We start from the raw sequence: 15,262 nt of genomic DNA, 5'->3' as shown, positions 1-15,262 counted from the left end.
CTAACGAGTTCAGCCGTGTGATAGCAGACATGGGGGTGTTCAATCCTTACTGTGTTAAAGTCCATCTGTTCCTGCATTCACAGCTGGCTGATCTTAAATGTGGTGGGAAAACAATCTCATTTTAATGACTTCTAATTCTCTTAAAAAAACAATAAATAGTTATTTTGAACTTAACATTTGATTCAATAACACTCATAATAAATATGTTTAAGCTAGTAGATATTTTGGCAAACGAGAGGCTTATTTAAGTGGTGGTGTCTATTTAATTATTTCAGAAAATAATTTTGACTTTATTCCTTCCCCTAAATAAACTCAGCAGCCTTGTCATGATCCAGGGACTAAGAAACGCGGACGATCTGCACCGAGAGAAGTGGAGGACGCGGCGCACCATGTCCATCTGTTGGTAATCTTTATGTTGCTCGATTAAGCTCACATTCTCATGATTCATGTCTCAATATTTAAGCAATGTGTGTCTCATCTTTAGGGACCTTTATAATAAAATTGATGTTATATCTACTATGAAATCGCCTTTGCATTAAAGATACACTGCATTTTAAAGTATTCATGCCCTTAAAAGTTGTAGAACCATCTAGGATCCCACCTTCCAGTCTTAGGTGGTATGCATACCAGCTTTAAACATTTATACAGTTTTTGCTAAATATTTCAGGATCAATCAGATAGGGAAGAGGATCTGAGGATGTTGAGTCTTTATCCAGATTCCTGTTTGGATTTAGGTCTATGCTTTGTGTTTTAACAGATGACCATCCTTTGATCCAAACCATTTATAGTAACTGGCTCAAGCTAAGCGTCATCATCTGCTGAAGGTCTCAACAGTGTTTTGGCCTATTTGGCTCCATCCACCTATAACTCGACTAATACTATCATTGCTAAAACTATTTACCACACTGTCATAATATATAACATCCATTGTAATCTTACTTCAGATAGTGTGTGGGGTGTTTGGTAAAAGCATGTTTTTTCAGTCATCTGAGCAGAGCGCCATCTGCAGACATTTTTATTTAGCTTATATTAGTGGAGCGGGGTCTAAGCACAAAAACATGTCAACTTATGCTCTTCTTGTTTCTATCATAGGGAAATGTGTGGTTTACTGCATAAATGTTATAAAAATATAAAGTCAAATGATCACAGGTTGTTATACTTTTGCAGAAATCTTATTAGATTAAAATCTACAGATACAAAACATTTGTTCCTTTTTTTTTTGCAGTTTGAAAGATACATGTATTTAGTTAGATTTCTCTCCATAAGAATAGTAAGGCCTTTGCGGAGGATTATTTTTTGAAGTGAGGATCAAGTAATTTCTTCCTGCACCTATGATTCAACAGAGTTCCTTCAGTCAACGAACTAGTGAATGAAATGAGTCATTCAACGTTGCTATGTGGGCGCCTAATGCTTCACGTCAATGAAAAGACACATCCGGAGAAAAAGACGTCATCCAAAGGTTGCCTTCCATCCTTGAGTTTCTCAAAGCTCCGACTGGCCTCAAATGACAGTTTCATCAATTGTTCTATGACGTTTTCACAACCAAACTATGATTTATTGAATAAAATGCAATGTTGTTTTGAAAAGCCCTTTTAATACTTCATATTGATTTACGGTGTTTTTTTTTCTTACCAGCCAACTGTAAACAGACAGGTCTTTTTCCGGCCCAGATTTGTCTTCGACTCTTGTTAATGAGATAAACGTCTTATGCATTTGCAGGTAATCCTATTTCAAGACCAGCAAAGTCACCAGTTGAACCGTCACTAAGTCCAGACAGAGGAGGAGTGTAGACAAAAAGAGCAGACAGCGATTCGTCAGCTGGACATGGTGCATCTACAGATATAACCAGCATCGGAACTGAACAGGTCAAAACTTATCACAGGTCAGTAAAGCTTCTTATATAAATAACCGAATAATAATAATAGATTGTATTGAAATACTTTCTCGATGTTTTACAATTTGTATCTCCACCCCCTCCAGGCTGACTTTGCCTTAAAGCCAGACAGAGAACTCCTGTGAAAATCTACACACCCTCTAACGTCCAACACACACACTCTAGAAATGGATTCCCTCATGTCGCTTGGTGCTCCTCTGAAGCAGTTTACCAGCTATGTGTCTGGCACAAAAAACACCAAAAAGAGAGGGGGCAAGGGGAGTCAGTCCGTCCGAAGGTTGAGCATCACTCGCAGGAAAAGCGTCAGCAGGAGGAGAAGCCTTCCATGCAACAGCCAGAAGGTCCCAGACTCCTGGCTCAGGGTGTACCAAGAAGAACTGAAGAAGGAGAGGTATAGAAAAAAAGTCTGATCTATGTGAAGAGGATTGAACTAGTTTCATTAACTCCAAGAGAGGCAATTTTTTTATGTTAAAAAATCAGTATGAATAAGCCAGTAAGATTTATCCACACATTACTTTCCTGTTAAGACTCTTGGCCAGGCAGACTGAGCTTAGTAGGGATAAGGCTGTGTGTTACATGAATAAGCTACTTGCCCATGTGCCACTGCTAATGCTGCTCTGTGCTGTTTTGCCAAAGGAAACGTCAGCAGGCCATGCTGGCTAAGAAAAACGCTGAAAGAAATGTGCGGAAAACTCACTTCAGGAGTCACCACTGCCTTCCAAGGGTAAACAGAGTTCCAAGAGGGATTTATTTTGCTGTTGATTTTGTTACGTTTTGTTTCTGATGGTGTATTCTGTTTATAGCAAACCACTGCTGCCAGAAAACCTGCACCCAGAAAGGATGACTCCATCTTTGGAGCCTTCCAGGGCCTCAGTCTGGACGGTCTGACAGGAGGCGCTGCTGGACCTCCTACAGGAGGTGGAGGAGATCAGTGCAAGGTTATGTGAGGTGCGACAGTTGAAGGTTCGGGGGAAGGATCTACAACAGGAGAACTGCTGCGGATATATCCGTTTAAAGTGACCGATTTCTGTTTTGTGATAAAAGCAGGAATGCTTTATTTGTGTAGCATTCAGCTTATGCCATGTTTGTACACTTGAAAAGTCTGTGGACTGTATTCATGCATTTGCCAATCCAGCACATCTTTGTAATCATTTTAGCAAAAATCTTTTTTTTTAATTAACTTAGATTTACAGCTTGAAATCCAAAGGAATGAATATGTTTTGTATTTCTCATGCTACATAAATTGTAAACAATATCCCTTCAAAAATGTTTGGTATCTTTATTTGAACAACACATCTTCAGGTTTAATATTCTGATGATCTCAGGTCAGTTTCAAAGCAGGTTTACTGAAAACTAGTAGGTTTTCTAAACCTGAAATCAGGGAAATAGTTTTCCATTTCACAAGTTTACTCAACCTCTTTTTCTGTTACCGTGGTAACATTTTCCTCTGGTTAACGTGGTCAGGAGCACCCAGTCAGCAACTCGGTGTCCTCTGTCTCTGCTCTCCTTAGAGCTAATCATGTATTATTTCTTGATTTAGTCAGATTTTTGTCATAGTTTTGTGCAAAAAATAACAAAAAAATCTTTACCTTTGTCCGTTAGACGCATTAGGTTTTAAAAGCAAATATTGCATGTCCTGTTGATGAGGATCTTATCAAAGAATGATCAGCATTTTTTCCACAATTTATTTATTAATAGGGAGAGGATTCTGCAACATATGTGGATCATTTATTTTTTTTATAGTACATGAAGAACTACTGAAATTATTTTTGGATTACACATAAATTAATTCTATGGGGAAAAATTAACTACTCCAGGGTTAGGATTAATTCAGGGATAGCAACCTACTGAGCCCACTGGGACAATCTGACACCATTCTGTGGGACTGATAACCTTTAATAATGGCCATGTATTGTGATGATAACGTCTGAAGTGGCTGCAAACAGACACTTCAGACACTAATGGAAGATAGAATCAAAATGACGAGGAACCCCATGAGAAGATGCACGGGTCACACGTGTTGGAACAGGTTTTATTCTTCAACTTCCCCTGCTGACAAGTGATGGCTCCTAAATAACCATATAGATCCAATACCGTTCAAGCAATACATTTTCCCTGTAATGTGATGGTGGTCACAACAGCCTATAGCTGGTCGTTTTTAATATATATTAGTTTAACTGAATATTTATTTCACATATCAGAAAAAGCATTTTTTCCTTGTCAAAATGACCATTTCAAACAAAATGACATTCTTCACATCTAGAATAAACATTGTGGGTATCTAGAAATTAATTAAAGAACTCCATATTCCTATTATTACTGGTCAGTACCGGTAATTGTATTATTTTGACTATGAACATAAATACGTATTCAGTCAAACTGATAAATGTCCAAACAGCCACTTAAAATATGTAAATATAAGTATAATTTTTACTAATATTTTGTTTTTACTTTCTTAGATTCAGTTTTTGCTGCCAAAATTTATATAAACCTATGAATTAACTTGAACAGCGCTATTTCTTTGTTGCCATAGCGCTGTTTAAACATTCTTCAATTATTTCTTTCATTTCTGCATACATTTTTTTAGTTCCAGTGATGAGAAAAATAGGCACTTCCTGTCTTCATGGTAACTCGTCGAATCTGGGCTCACTGATAAGTGCATTTTAATACTTGTCCAGCATGTGTTCAACCCTGAGGGGACCTAATTAAGAGTTAAACTAAATCACTGCAGTCTTTGTGAAACTGAAAAATACAGTTTCCAACCTTAGGCTACATTATTTCAGAGCTGAGGATTTGAGTTTGTTAAACCTGCTTTATTGAAACAGACCCCTCGGCATGAGTTCTTTAACAGTAAATGCAGCATTTTACAGTGCTGTTTAGATCTTATTGTAAATAATTTAACGGTTGGATTGGTGTCATATTTCAGACATGCACTCTCCACCAGCAGCGGCTGTTGCTCTCTAAAACAGGGGCGGTTCGATGATGTTAAATTCAAATGTCGAATATTTCATTAGAAAATGTTGAAACACATGAAACATCACTAAAATGGGTGAAAACAGCTGTTGTGAATCTCTCTGAAATAAACTCCAGAAACCACGGCAAGCGTTCAGCACAAAATGACTTCTGACTGATCAATTTTTTTCTCTCCTAATGATAGGGAAAACCTCTTCGCTATCTGGCTACTGCAGGTCAAAAACCCTCAAATATGTTTTCCAACCAGCTTCAAGCAGCCAGCTTCACAGACCCACTTATAGGCTGAGCTTCACTGGCAGTGGTGTATTTTAGCGTATTATCCAATCTCGAGTCTCCTTTCTTGCTGCTTTGATCAATAGACCGAGGCCAATACCTCAATAGGGGTTTCTAATAGAGGTTGACAGGCAGCATCCTGCTGCTCCAGAGAAGAGATGGTGTCGGAGAGCGGGCTCAACAGCTGAATGATGCGCATAATACTCATGAAATCAAGCGCATTTTAGCTCATATTCGATATAGTTTAATGAGTACATTTGACGTTTGACAATGCATATTTTATGGAATTTACAGGGGAGGTTTAGCCCCCCAAGTATTCAATGAAAAAAATCGCCACTTCTCTCCATAAAATGGGCACCTAGCTAATGGCACAAAAGTTCTGATCCTTTAGATCACAGTAAAGACACTGGAGATCAAGCTTTATTGGTGTGTGAAAAACAAAAGACATTATGCTTGAGTTACATTAGGGGAAGATGTATCGTCTAGATCTAGATCACAAGTATGTACAATAGAAAATGAAGTACAAAACTAACATTTGTAAGGGTAAGGAACTTGTCATTTGACAAATCAGGTTATGACTGTGCTGACTGCAGACAAGGTAGGGCATTCACAGAAGATGACAGTCTGACAGCATCACTCCCTCTGTTCCATCTTAACTTTTGGTGGTTTAAGGAAGGACCTGTTCTTTTTCTCTTTTTTTTTTCCTTTTGTTTGGAAGGTCCGCCAACTGTCCACCCGTCCATCTCTTGATTCCTGCATAGGTTTACAATAAGGATTAAAAATAAAAAAGCCATTCAAATGTGGCTAGTGAAAATTGCACCAAGACTCACCTCAAAGTTCTTCTGCCATTCTCTTTCCCGTTTTGCTTTCTCTGCTGCCTCAATTTCTTCTTCTCTTGCTCTTTTCCTGGTCAGACAATTTATCAGGGGTATAAAAAAAATCACTGTGAGAACACAAACTTTGGGCAGTCTAACTACGACATCCAAGTTGTAAGAAAATGTTTCTCTTACCTTTCATGCATTTCCTTTGCTTCTCTTTCCTTCCTTTTGATTTCAAGCTCTGCAAAAAGCTTCATAGTTTGTTTGTATACTGCTTGTCTGAACTAAAAGCAAAAAGGACACAACCCAATTAACCATTACATTTATTACAGGAAAAAAAAAAAAAGATCAGTTGACCTGATAGTTCCTCTCAAAATCCGACTTACCATATCAGGGTCATCCTCCTCCACATCCTGAGGTTTTCCATCTTTTTTTAGTTGCTTCTTTTTCTGCTTTACCTGCTCAGGACGGATAATATCGTGCAAACGGATGGAAACCACAAACTCATGAAATCTGTCTGCAGTTCAGCCGAGACAGATGCCACTCACCATGTGTTCCACATATTCCTTTCCCGCTTGGATCACATCTACTGCCCTCTTCTTCTGCTCGGGCTCCAGTAAGAGTTTGTAGGCCTTGTCAACAACTGAAAACAGATCACAACAAATAGCAGCTAGCCAAAATGTATACATTTGTACACATAGTTACCAATTTAGCTCTAACCTCGGTACAATTACCTTAAAAGTATATTACAATAATTTTAAAATACACATGGGATATATGGACAGAAATAATCATACCTTCAAAGGCTCTCTGTGCTCTGTCAGGATCATCCTGGTTTTTGTCTGGATGGACCAAAATCGATAACTATAAAAAAAAAAAAAAAAGATTAGGGTGGAAAAAAATAACATTGAAGCTAATTTGCCCCTTACCCAATTTGTACATCAGTTTCATATGCATATATTATCCATTTCACCATTTCATATCGTTCTCCTTATTTAGCTAAGCCATAATTATCAATGTATTTTTTAAATAAATGTTCATCGAAACTATACATAGTTTCTCAATATTTACAATGACACTAATTACTAAACGCAAATATAATCAGTTTGGGCCAGTTGATCTATGAGCGATTATTTAAAGGAGTCACACAACCACAAATGCCTAAAGTAGATCATTTAAATCGAGTTGTATGAAATGGAAGTTTGTTTTGAAATGCTTTGCAGCCAAAATATCATGTACAGAAGAAAATGTGAAATGGTGAAGCTTTGAAATAACAGCTACAAGTAAACAACCAAAAACTGTAAACAAATGAAAAAGAATTATGTGTCCTTACAGCTCTAAATCTTTTCTTCAGCTCCTCATCTGTTGCTTCTGGATCAATCTGCAACACCTGAAATAAAGTAAATATCTAAGCTAATAAGGATGTGCTTTTTCCAAAATATCCAAACTCTTTAGAGGTTCTGACTTGAGACAAATGGTGTCAAGTCGTTAAAAGAAAAAAAAAAACAAAAAACACTGGATAGATATAATAACAATAATAATTTACCTCAAAAGGGTTGAGATTAAAGTACGACGAGCCAGGTCTAAGCAACCTGTCAATCTGCTGCTTGGATGTTAACACAGAATCCCTCTTCTCAATCTGCTTCACCTGCAAAAACAGATCATGGTTTATTAAAAAGGTTTCATTTTTGTCTTTTGTCCGTGTGAATTAATGAGCAATATGCTTATCAAAGAAGGAAATTATTTATGTAAAGCTCAACTCAAGAGACGCATTAAACGCCCCATTTAAAATATTTAAATGAATATGAATGCATCTAATAATAGCTAACTTAGACATAAATCCCCCCCATCAGCAGATGCTAGCTTTAGTCGTTAGCCAATGCTTCCATACACCAGGCCTGGTCTGACCTGAACCATTGAGCCACCGACATGCAGACTTTGATAGAAATCATTTAATACTGTAGATATTAGGAAATTCTCACATTTATAGCAGTATTTCATTACCTCGGTGTAAAAGCTTTGGAATAATTCATCCGAAACAGTCTGAGAGGAAGATTCTCCTCCAGCGGCCGCCATTTTGCTCAGGTTTACATGTGACGTATCGGGTCACGTGACATCCAGAGGATTCCAGACGTAAGGCGTCATTTGTCCGATGACGTTAGATTAAACGGAGGATGGAGGCGTGATTTGTCTTTTTCATCCGATCTTGAGGACGAGTCTTGTATTGAATTCAATTAGTTTGAGGGGGAAAAAACGTCAAGCGTTATTTATATATTTTTACAGAAGAGGAAAAAAATGCGGAAGTTTAATGCCTGAAAACGGTCCATAAACATTTACCGTATGTACCAACAAGCAACGCGAGATATGGATTTGAATAAACCTGTGGTGGTTCGAAATTAATATTTTGATTATTTATAGCTTGAATTATAAAAAAAAAAAAAAAAAAAAAAAAAAAAATCACACACGTTAAATCCTCACAATGTCACCAACTTATCCAAACATCTGAACAAATCAAATTAGTCAATTTCTATCGAGAAAAGCCAGACACATAATTTTAAGAGAATAAATAAAATAAATAAGGCAGAAGAAAGAAAATAGATTTTATTCAGATTTGAGTTGTAACAAAACAGTCAAACTTTAATACAAATCAAAGTACTTTACATGATGAAAACAAGTACATTTCACTGCTAAATTAAACGTCTGCAGACCAAATCTAGTCATTTCAATTTAGTTTAAATAGAACAGTAAAATGCATCTTTATTATTTTTTTTTACTTTAATTTACAAGCTTTTCTGCATCTCCATAATTGGTCCTGATTGTGTGGATGTAAAGTAGGCTTAAACCAGAGGTTATAGGTAGCCTGGTGGGTTAGAAATAATACATCTGTATTGTATTTAATGCAAAGCCGCTCAGTAGTTTAAGTCTATTCCCCATGATACGTGTAACTCGTTTAACAAACTTTAGAATGTGGGTATTGCTCTGTATTTCTAACTTAAATGAGGGCAGGGGTAGCAGCAATCCAGGTCAAAAGTGGTCAGACTTTTTAGACAAACTTATTTAGACACTGCTGCAGTAATCAACTGATTATATATAAACACACGGATCAGTTAATCAAGATCCTACTTGAGACACTAGCTCTTATATCCAATATATCATGTTTGTCAATAAAATAAACAATGCAGATTCAACACATTTTATTTATGTGGTGAAAATTATTTCTTTAAAACAAACAATGTACATGTCATGCTAGAAGAAATAAAAATCTTGATTAAAATGTTTAAACACATTTTGAATCATATCTGTACAAATACTAGCATGGATCGTTTTCCTTTTAAAACAAATCTTGAAACTGGATAACGATGTGGAGAAGCAGGCTGCCAGATGTCTCGTCTCCCCTAAATACAAAGAGAGAAGAGCATTGAAGTTACTCCAATCTGTTCTACAATTACCTTTAAAACTGAAGCTTAAAAAATGCTCTATTTAAATAAGCTAAATATATATATCTTGCACTCAATAGCTGCAACAAGGGTCTTCACCTTTCCCCCCCCTCTCTTCTGTTGGAAAGCTATGGAGCCGTTAGATCCAACCCCAAGCGAGTGAACACCTGCAATGGATCAGTCAATGACCAGGTGGAAATCAGCACTCTGTCCAGAAACTAAAACATGTTCAAATAGACAAAAAGATGCTGATGAATCATTACAAACAACTTGACCATCAAAAAAGAAAAAAAAAATCTCCCCAAGATATACCCAGCAAAATAACAGGAGCATAATAAAAACATTTTAATTCCAAACAATTTTTTAGTTCATAACAGTGCCTTACCAATTATTTATTTCCAAATCTGTGAACTCACACGGATGTGGGCAGCTCCTTTACTGCCTAGTGACAAGAGGCAACATAAACACACAGATCTGATATGAAAATGTGCTTAAAGGACACTCAGGCATTAACAACTACCCTTTTGTTGCATCTGCCCACACTTCCCGCACCCTACTTTTACCAGGGAATGAATGCAGCCCCCATACTGCCATCTGGTGGTGGTCAAAGCTAAAGACACCTATTTTTTTGTGTCCAGCCATTGTTCCATAACCAGCCAGTCTCTGATGTTTTCAAAGCATACTCTCCTCTGATATGCAGAACAACTTGGTGAGGAGGTTCTTAGCTTCTTATATACCAAATACATTTCTAATTTAGTCTTTTGTAATTCAGCGTCGGATAAAGCAAAGAATCACTGCTCACTTTGCATTTAAGCCGCTACCTCTAGTGGCCTAGGAGGGTAAATGCCCAGCTCCTCCTACTTGCAGAATGCCTCTGCAGACAGCTGCAGTGGTTTTGGTGCAGTGAGCCAAGATTTGCAACAAATACGAGCACGGATTCACTCGCACTATGTCTACAAAATCTTTCTGCACTCTTGCTTTTTATTAAAGTTCCTTCAGAGAGCCATGTTCTAAACAGCCTAAATATTCCACCCAATACCAGAGATAAAAAAAAAAAAAAATGTTTTGATCCCTAGAATTTTACTGGACAGAAGTCTTAATCCATCATTTTGTTTGATTTCCAAAAAGCTGGATTTTATTTGAACTGGTCTTTAGATGGTTCTTCAATTGTGTGATGTTTATTTTGTTTGATCTCAGACCTAATTCAACATGTATGTAAATCATTTGGACATTAGAGCACATCATACCTGGCCGACACCCACGTTTTTCCATTTCATTCAGATTTCCTGTTGGAGGCCAACTTCATAAGCATTTTTTTCAACAAAAGCAAGTTTACCAGTCTTAAATTTGACTGAAAATGAAGCAATTCAAATAAAAAAGAAAAGACGACAATTTACTGGTTAAGGTTTAAGGGTAACTGAGCTAATTTTTGAGCAATGACCCTCACAGAAAAGGTGCCTAAACTGAAAAGAAATCTCTTCTACAAGCATTTTTCAAAAATCCAATTTAAAAAGAGAACCATACACTTTGTTATAAGTCTCCAAACCATTTTTTTTTTTCAATTATCTCTAGATGTACTGTACATAAAGCTGAATGTTACAAAATAAAATATTAAGATTACATGCCTGCTTGATCCTTTTGGTCTTTGTCTTTCAGATTGTCCATAACAGATTTTCAGATGCCGTTTATTTGCTGAAGATCTGCTAGAATACCTAACAGTTATACTGTTCTTTTCATTTTTATTCCATTTACTCTGGTTATAAAATTACTAGCCAGAAAATGAGTGCGGGTGGGAGGAGCATATTCAGGATCCTTAAGAAGATCTGGAGAACTGTTGATCAATACAACTAAGGCTGCAAGAAAGTTTGGCCCATTACAAGTTAAAAGAAATTAATATCTATAATTGGCATTAAGACTCTTTCTTATAATTACATAAATCAAGCTTAAGCTTCTCAAGTTAACTACAGGAGAGGAGGCAGTACTCTGTGCAAGGCTGGCTCACCCTCAAGTACTGTTCAGGTGAGTTCCTCATTCTAGTGGTGCCGCTCACTTTGCTTCTCCACCTAGGCAGGTTGGAATAAGAGGACAGACACATGAAACAAAATACAAAACAATGACACCAACAGGTATAGACTAGAGGTACGTCATTTGTCCTGGTAAGCACATTCTCTCAGCCTCTTTCTCTGGGTGAGAGTATGTTTAAAGAATGTTAACCCTTAAAAAACCAAGATCCTTGATGTCTTTAAGAGGGGAAAAAAATAGATTGTAAGGGAAAGGGGATGATTCTGGAAGCAAGATCCAGTTTAATCAACTCAAAAAAGAAGATTCAAATCAAAGCTGTGACTTTTAGTGTACATAACATTTTTAAATTTAGGTATTATATGGTTCTTCATTAGTCAAACTTGTTCTCACCTTTCAATCTATTTTAAGATGCAAGGAATAAAAACTCTACAACTAACTTCATCTTTGAAACAAAATAAGGGCGTTCAAAGAAATATAAATGTTCTGGAAAAGTCATTATTCACCAAATAGTTTTATGATTGCAGCTGCAAAATGCCCAAGGTAAAAAAAAATAAAAACTGAAATGCAGTTTTTCCAGAGTGATGTATACTGCTTTTGCTGACATATGAATTGCAGAAGGAAACAAAGAGATGGTAGAAAAAGCTTTGGGGATCACTAAGAAATGGGAAAAATGTGTTAACTTCATCTGTGTATGCAGGAAATGCTGTGGTTTTGCCTTGTTAAACTCTGCGATTTATATTAATTTACAGTTCTCCCTGGAGGGGGAAAAATTGACTTTGAAATAAAATCTTATAAATCAAAGGTTATAGATCAAATCACAACACTGAGTTTGAGTTTCTGACAATGGACTGATGCTCATCTGAGTTTTATTGAAACGGAACAAACGTAAAAGTTATAAATACAAATAACATCAGAACAAACTGCTATGGCTCTTAAGGTAAGCCAAACCAATTTCTACTGGGCAAGTTGAAAGAAAACATGGAAGTTATGTTATCAGTTTTAAAAAAGAAAACACAATTTAACTATTTCTAGAAATGCTAGGCGTACACTTCGGACGTTACAAAACTTTTATTCTTTTCTCCTTCGGGCAGATTCTTTTCTCCACCATTGCAAAAAAAAAAAAAAAAAAAAAGATTTAATACAATAGTCAGTCTTGTTGTATTTGTCTAGTGCAAGTACTACTCAGCATCAGATCGAAAAAGGATAAACTGAGCAATCAGAATTCAGATTTATTTATTTTCTTTTTTTATTATTTTTATATATATATATATATATATATATTAAAGGCTTTCCGTGTTGTATTGCGCATTATAAACAAAGCTTTAAATCTGTCGCTCTTTTTCTTTTCTGTTTTTTTCTGTTTCAGGTGTTTGTTGGAAAAATCCCCAGGGATTTATATGAAGATGAGCTTGTGCCACTCTTTGAGTCTGCTGGTCCCATCTGGGACCTGAGGTTAATGATGGACCCTCTGTCTGGTCAGAACAGGGGTTATGCTTTCATAACTTACTGCAACAAGGATGACGCACAAAAGGCTGTGAAGCTTGTAAGTATTCACAATCCAACAAAGCAAGTAATATTGTCATCTAAAAATGCAAATTTTCCTGATATCAATAACCTTACTAATAATTACACCAGATTCTGTGTGGTTCTGTTCTGGTACTTTGGTCTTTTATTAAAAATGTACTTTAGGTAGGATTTTCTACCAACATTGAAGACGTGTTTTCTTGGATTCTTTAACAGTGCGATAATCATGAAATCCGCCCTGGAAAGTACTTGGGAGTGTGTATATCTGTTGCAAACAATCGCCTGTTTGTTGGATCGATTCCAAAGAATAAGACCAGAGACAGTATATTAGAAGACTTTGGCAAAGTTACAGGTTTGTTTCACTTCTAAAGAAAGCTCTTTTATTGCTATCTAATTAGGAGCTATAAAACGTATTTTTTCTTAACAAGAGATGTTGTAAAATTATCTTGCAGAGGGACTGCAGGATGTGATTTTGTATCACCAGCCAGATGACAAGAAGAAAAACCGTGGCTTCTGTTTCCTTGAGTATGAGGATCACAAGTCTGCAGCTCAGGCCCGCCGCCGCCTAATGAGTGGCAAGGTCAAAGTTTGGGGAAACCCAGTTACAGTGGAGTGGGCTGACCCCGTCGCAGAGCCTGACCCAGAGGTCATGGCAAAGGTGAGCAGTCCACATTTTAATCTCCATTCCCAGCATTTTGTTCGTCAAAAGGCTGACAAGCTGTACCTTATTCACAGGTTAAAGTGCTCTTTGTGAGAAAGTTGGCCACGTCTGTCACTGAGGAGCTGCTTGAGAAAACGTTTTCTCAGTTTGGGAAATTAGAACGAGTGAAAAAGCTGAAAGATTACGCATTTGTCCATTTTGAAGATAGGGATGCTGCTGTAAAGGTGGGTGGTTTTATTTTTAAGTATAAATGATGCAAATATAATGATTCTCAGTTATTTATAGTTAATTTTTCTCAACATCAGGCTATGGAAGAGATGAACGGTAAAGAACTTGGAGGAGAGGAAATCGAGATAGTCTTGGCAAAGCCACCAGATAAGAAGAGAAAAGAGCGTCAGGCAGCTCGCCAGACTCCCAGGGGTGGCGGGTAAGTAAGAAGGTCACATAATTGGTCAGCTGTGTTACCGTTTGTGTGACTAATCAAATATATATTTTTTCTACAGGTATGATGATTACTACTACTACCCACCTCCTCGCATGCCACCACCTGGCCGAGGAAGGGGCCGTGGTGGCAGGGGGGGCTATGCTTATCCTCCTGATTACTATGGCTATGAGGACTACTATGATGACTACTATGGCTATGACTATCATGACTATCGTGGTGGCTATGAGGACCCTTACTATGGCTACGAAGATATGTACAGCATGAGAAGCCGTGGTACCCGCCCCAGTAGGGGTGGGCCTCCTCCACCAAGGGCTCGTGGGGCTCCTCCAACACGAGGTCGTGGAGGTTTCGCTCAAAGAGGGCCACCTATCGGTGGTCCTCGTGGGGCACGAGGAGGACGGGGAGTACCTTTCCAGCCTCAGAGGGGCCGTGGTCCTCGCGGTGCCAGAGGTAATCGCGGGGGCAACGTTGGCGGAAAGAGGAAGGCCGACGTATTTAACCAGCCTGACTCCAAGCGCCGCCAGACCAACAACCAACAGAACTGGGGGTCCCAGCCCATCGCCCAGCAGCCCCTGCAGCAAGGGGCCGACTATTCCGGTAACTATGGTTACAGTAATGACACCCTGGAGTTTTCACAGGATTCTTATGGGCAACAGTGGAAGTAGATGCACCTAAAGGTATTTGGCAACAACACAAAAAAAAGAGGAAAACAACAAAAGAAAAAAAAAAGGAGATTGGCCACGATTTTTGATTGACTTTTTATTCTTCTTATTCTTCATCCCTCATGAAAAATATCTGTATATACATATATCACAGAAAAATGGACAGACTGCAGAATTGGCTCAAGACGATTGGCTGGAAATCCTTTTGGCTGAAGAAATGAACGTAACCGTTGTGGTCATTTCTCACTCCTGCGGTTACATTGGGACACATCTTTAAAAAATCAGTACAATTTTATTGTAAAGTTTTGTTCCTGGTTGTTTTAAAGCCAACAATGAACACTGACAAAAAAAAAAAGGACATTCATTCTCCAAATTTTGGGTGGACACTAATACAACATATGATCTTGCAGGAAGTTTCTTGTCCATGCTCCCATTTTCCCTTCCCCTTCTTGTACTCCTTTTTAATTTGTGGTTTATTATAGTAGTTTAGGATCATGCTTGTAAATAAATGCATATGGTTAGAGCTTCGTATTCTTTTTTTTTTTTTTTTTTG

The 15,262-nt window shown here is 37.6% G+C and overlaps 2 protein-coding genes and 1 long non-coding RNA gene across 4 annotated transcripts; 1 reads left to right on the top strand and 2 right to left on the bottom strand.

The window, feature by feature from the left end:
- Nucleotides 1–5,384: 5,384 nt before the first annotated feature.
- On the bottom strand, nt 5,385–8,084 carry dnajc8 (DnaJ heat shock protein family (Hsp40) member C8). The gene is made up of 9 exons (XM_015373690.1): nt 7,963–8,084; nt 7,505–7,606; nt 7,292–7,348; nt 6,756–6,822; nt 6,507–6,601; nt 6,345–6,416; nt 6,151–6,242; nt 5,971–6,046; nt 5,385–5,893 (listed from the first exon to the last, which is right to left on the bottom strand). The coding sequence occupies exons 1-9, from the start codon at nt 8,032–8,034 to the stop codon at nt 5,774–5,776; spliced, it is 753 nt and encodes a 250-aa protein (XP_015229176.1). The 5' UTR covers nt 8,035–8,084; the 3' UTR covers nt 5,385–5,773.
- A 498-nt stretch (nt 8,085–8,582) lies between these two features.
- On the bottom strand, nt 8,583–12,547 carry LOC107084061. Of its 2 annotated transcripts, XR_001481205.1 has the most exons (4): nt 11,398–12,547; nt 9,781–9,837; nt 9,495–9,613; nt 8,583–9,353 (listed from the first exon to the last, which is right to left on the bottom strand). It is a non-coding gene; the product is annotated as an uncharacterized LOC107084061 (long non-coding RNA). The 2 variants fall into 2 exon arrangements; XR_001481204.1 differs by having other exon boundaries at nt 9,781–12,547.
- Nucleotides 12,548–12,779: 232 nt separating this feature from the next.
- Nucleotides 12,780–15,052, top strand: LOC107084060 (heterogeneous nuclear ribonucleoprotein R-like). Its single transcript, XM_015373707.1, has 6 exons — nt 12,780–12,960; nt 13,158–13,293; nt 13,394–13,599; nt 13,677–13,826; nt 13,908–14,029; nt 14,106–15,052. Exons 1-6 carry the CDS (start codon nt 12,874–12,876, stop codon nt 14,710–14,712), a joined length of 1,308 nt encoding a protein of 435 aa, XP_015229193.1. The 5' UTR covers nt 12,780–12,873; the 3' UTR covers nt 14,713–15,052.
- Nucleotides 15,053–15,262: the final 210 nt, after the last annotated feature.

This window comes from Cyprinodon variegatus, unplaced genomic scaffold (assembly GCF_000732505.1).
Source record: "Cyprinodon variegatus isolate N-32 unplaced genomic scaffold, C_variegatus-1.0 Scaffold91, whole genome shotgun sequence".
In the NCBI taxonomy this organism is placed as follows: Eukaryota; Metazoa; Chordata; class Actinopteri; order Cyprinodontiformes; family Cyprinodontidae; genus Cyprinodon; species Cyprinodon variegatus.
This window is presented reverse-complemented; position numbering and strand designations above follow the sequence as displayed.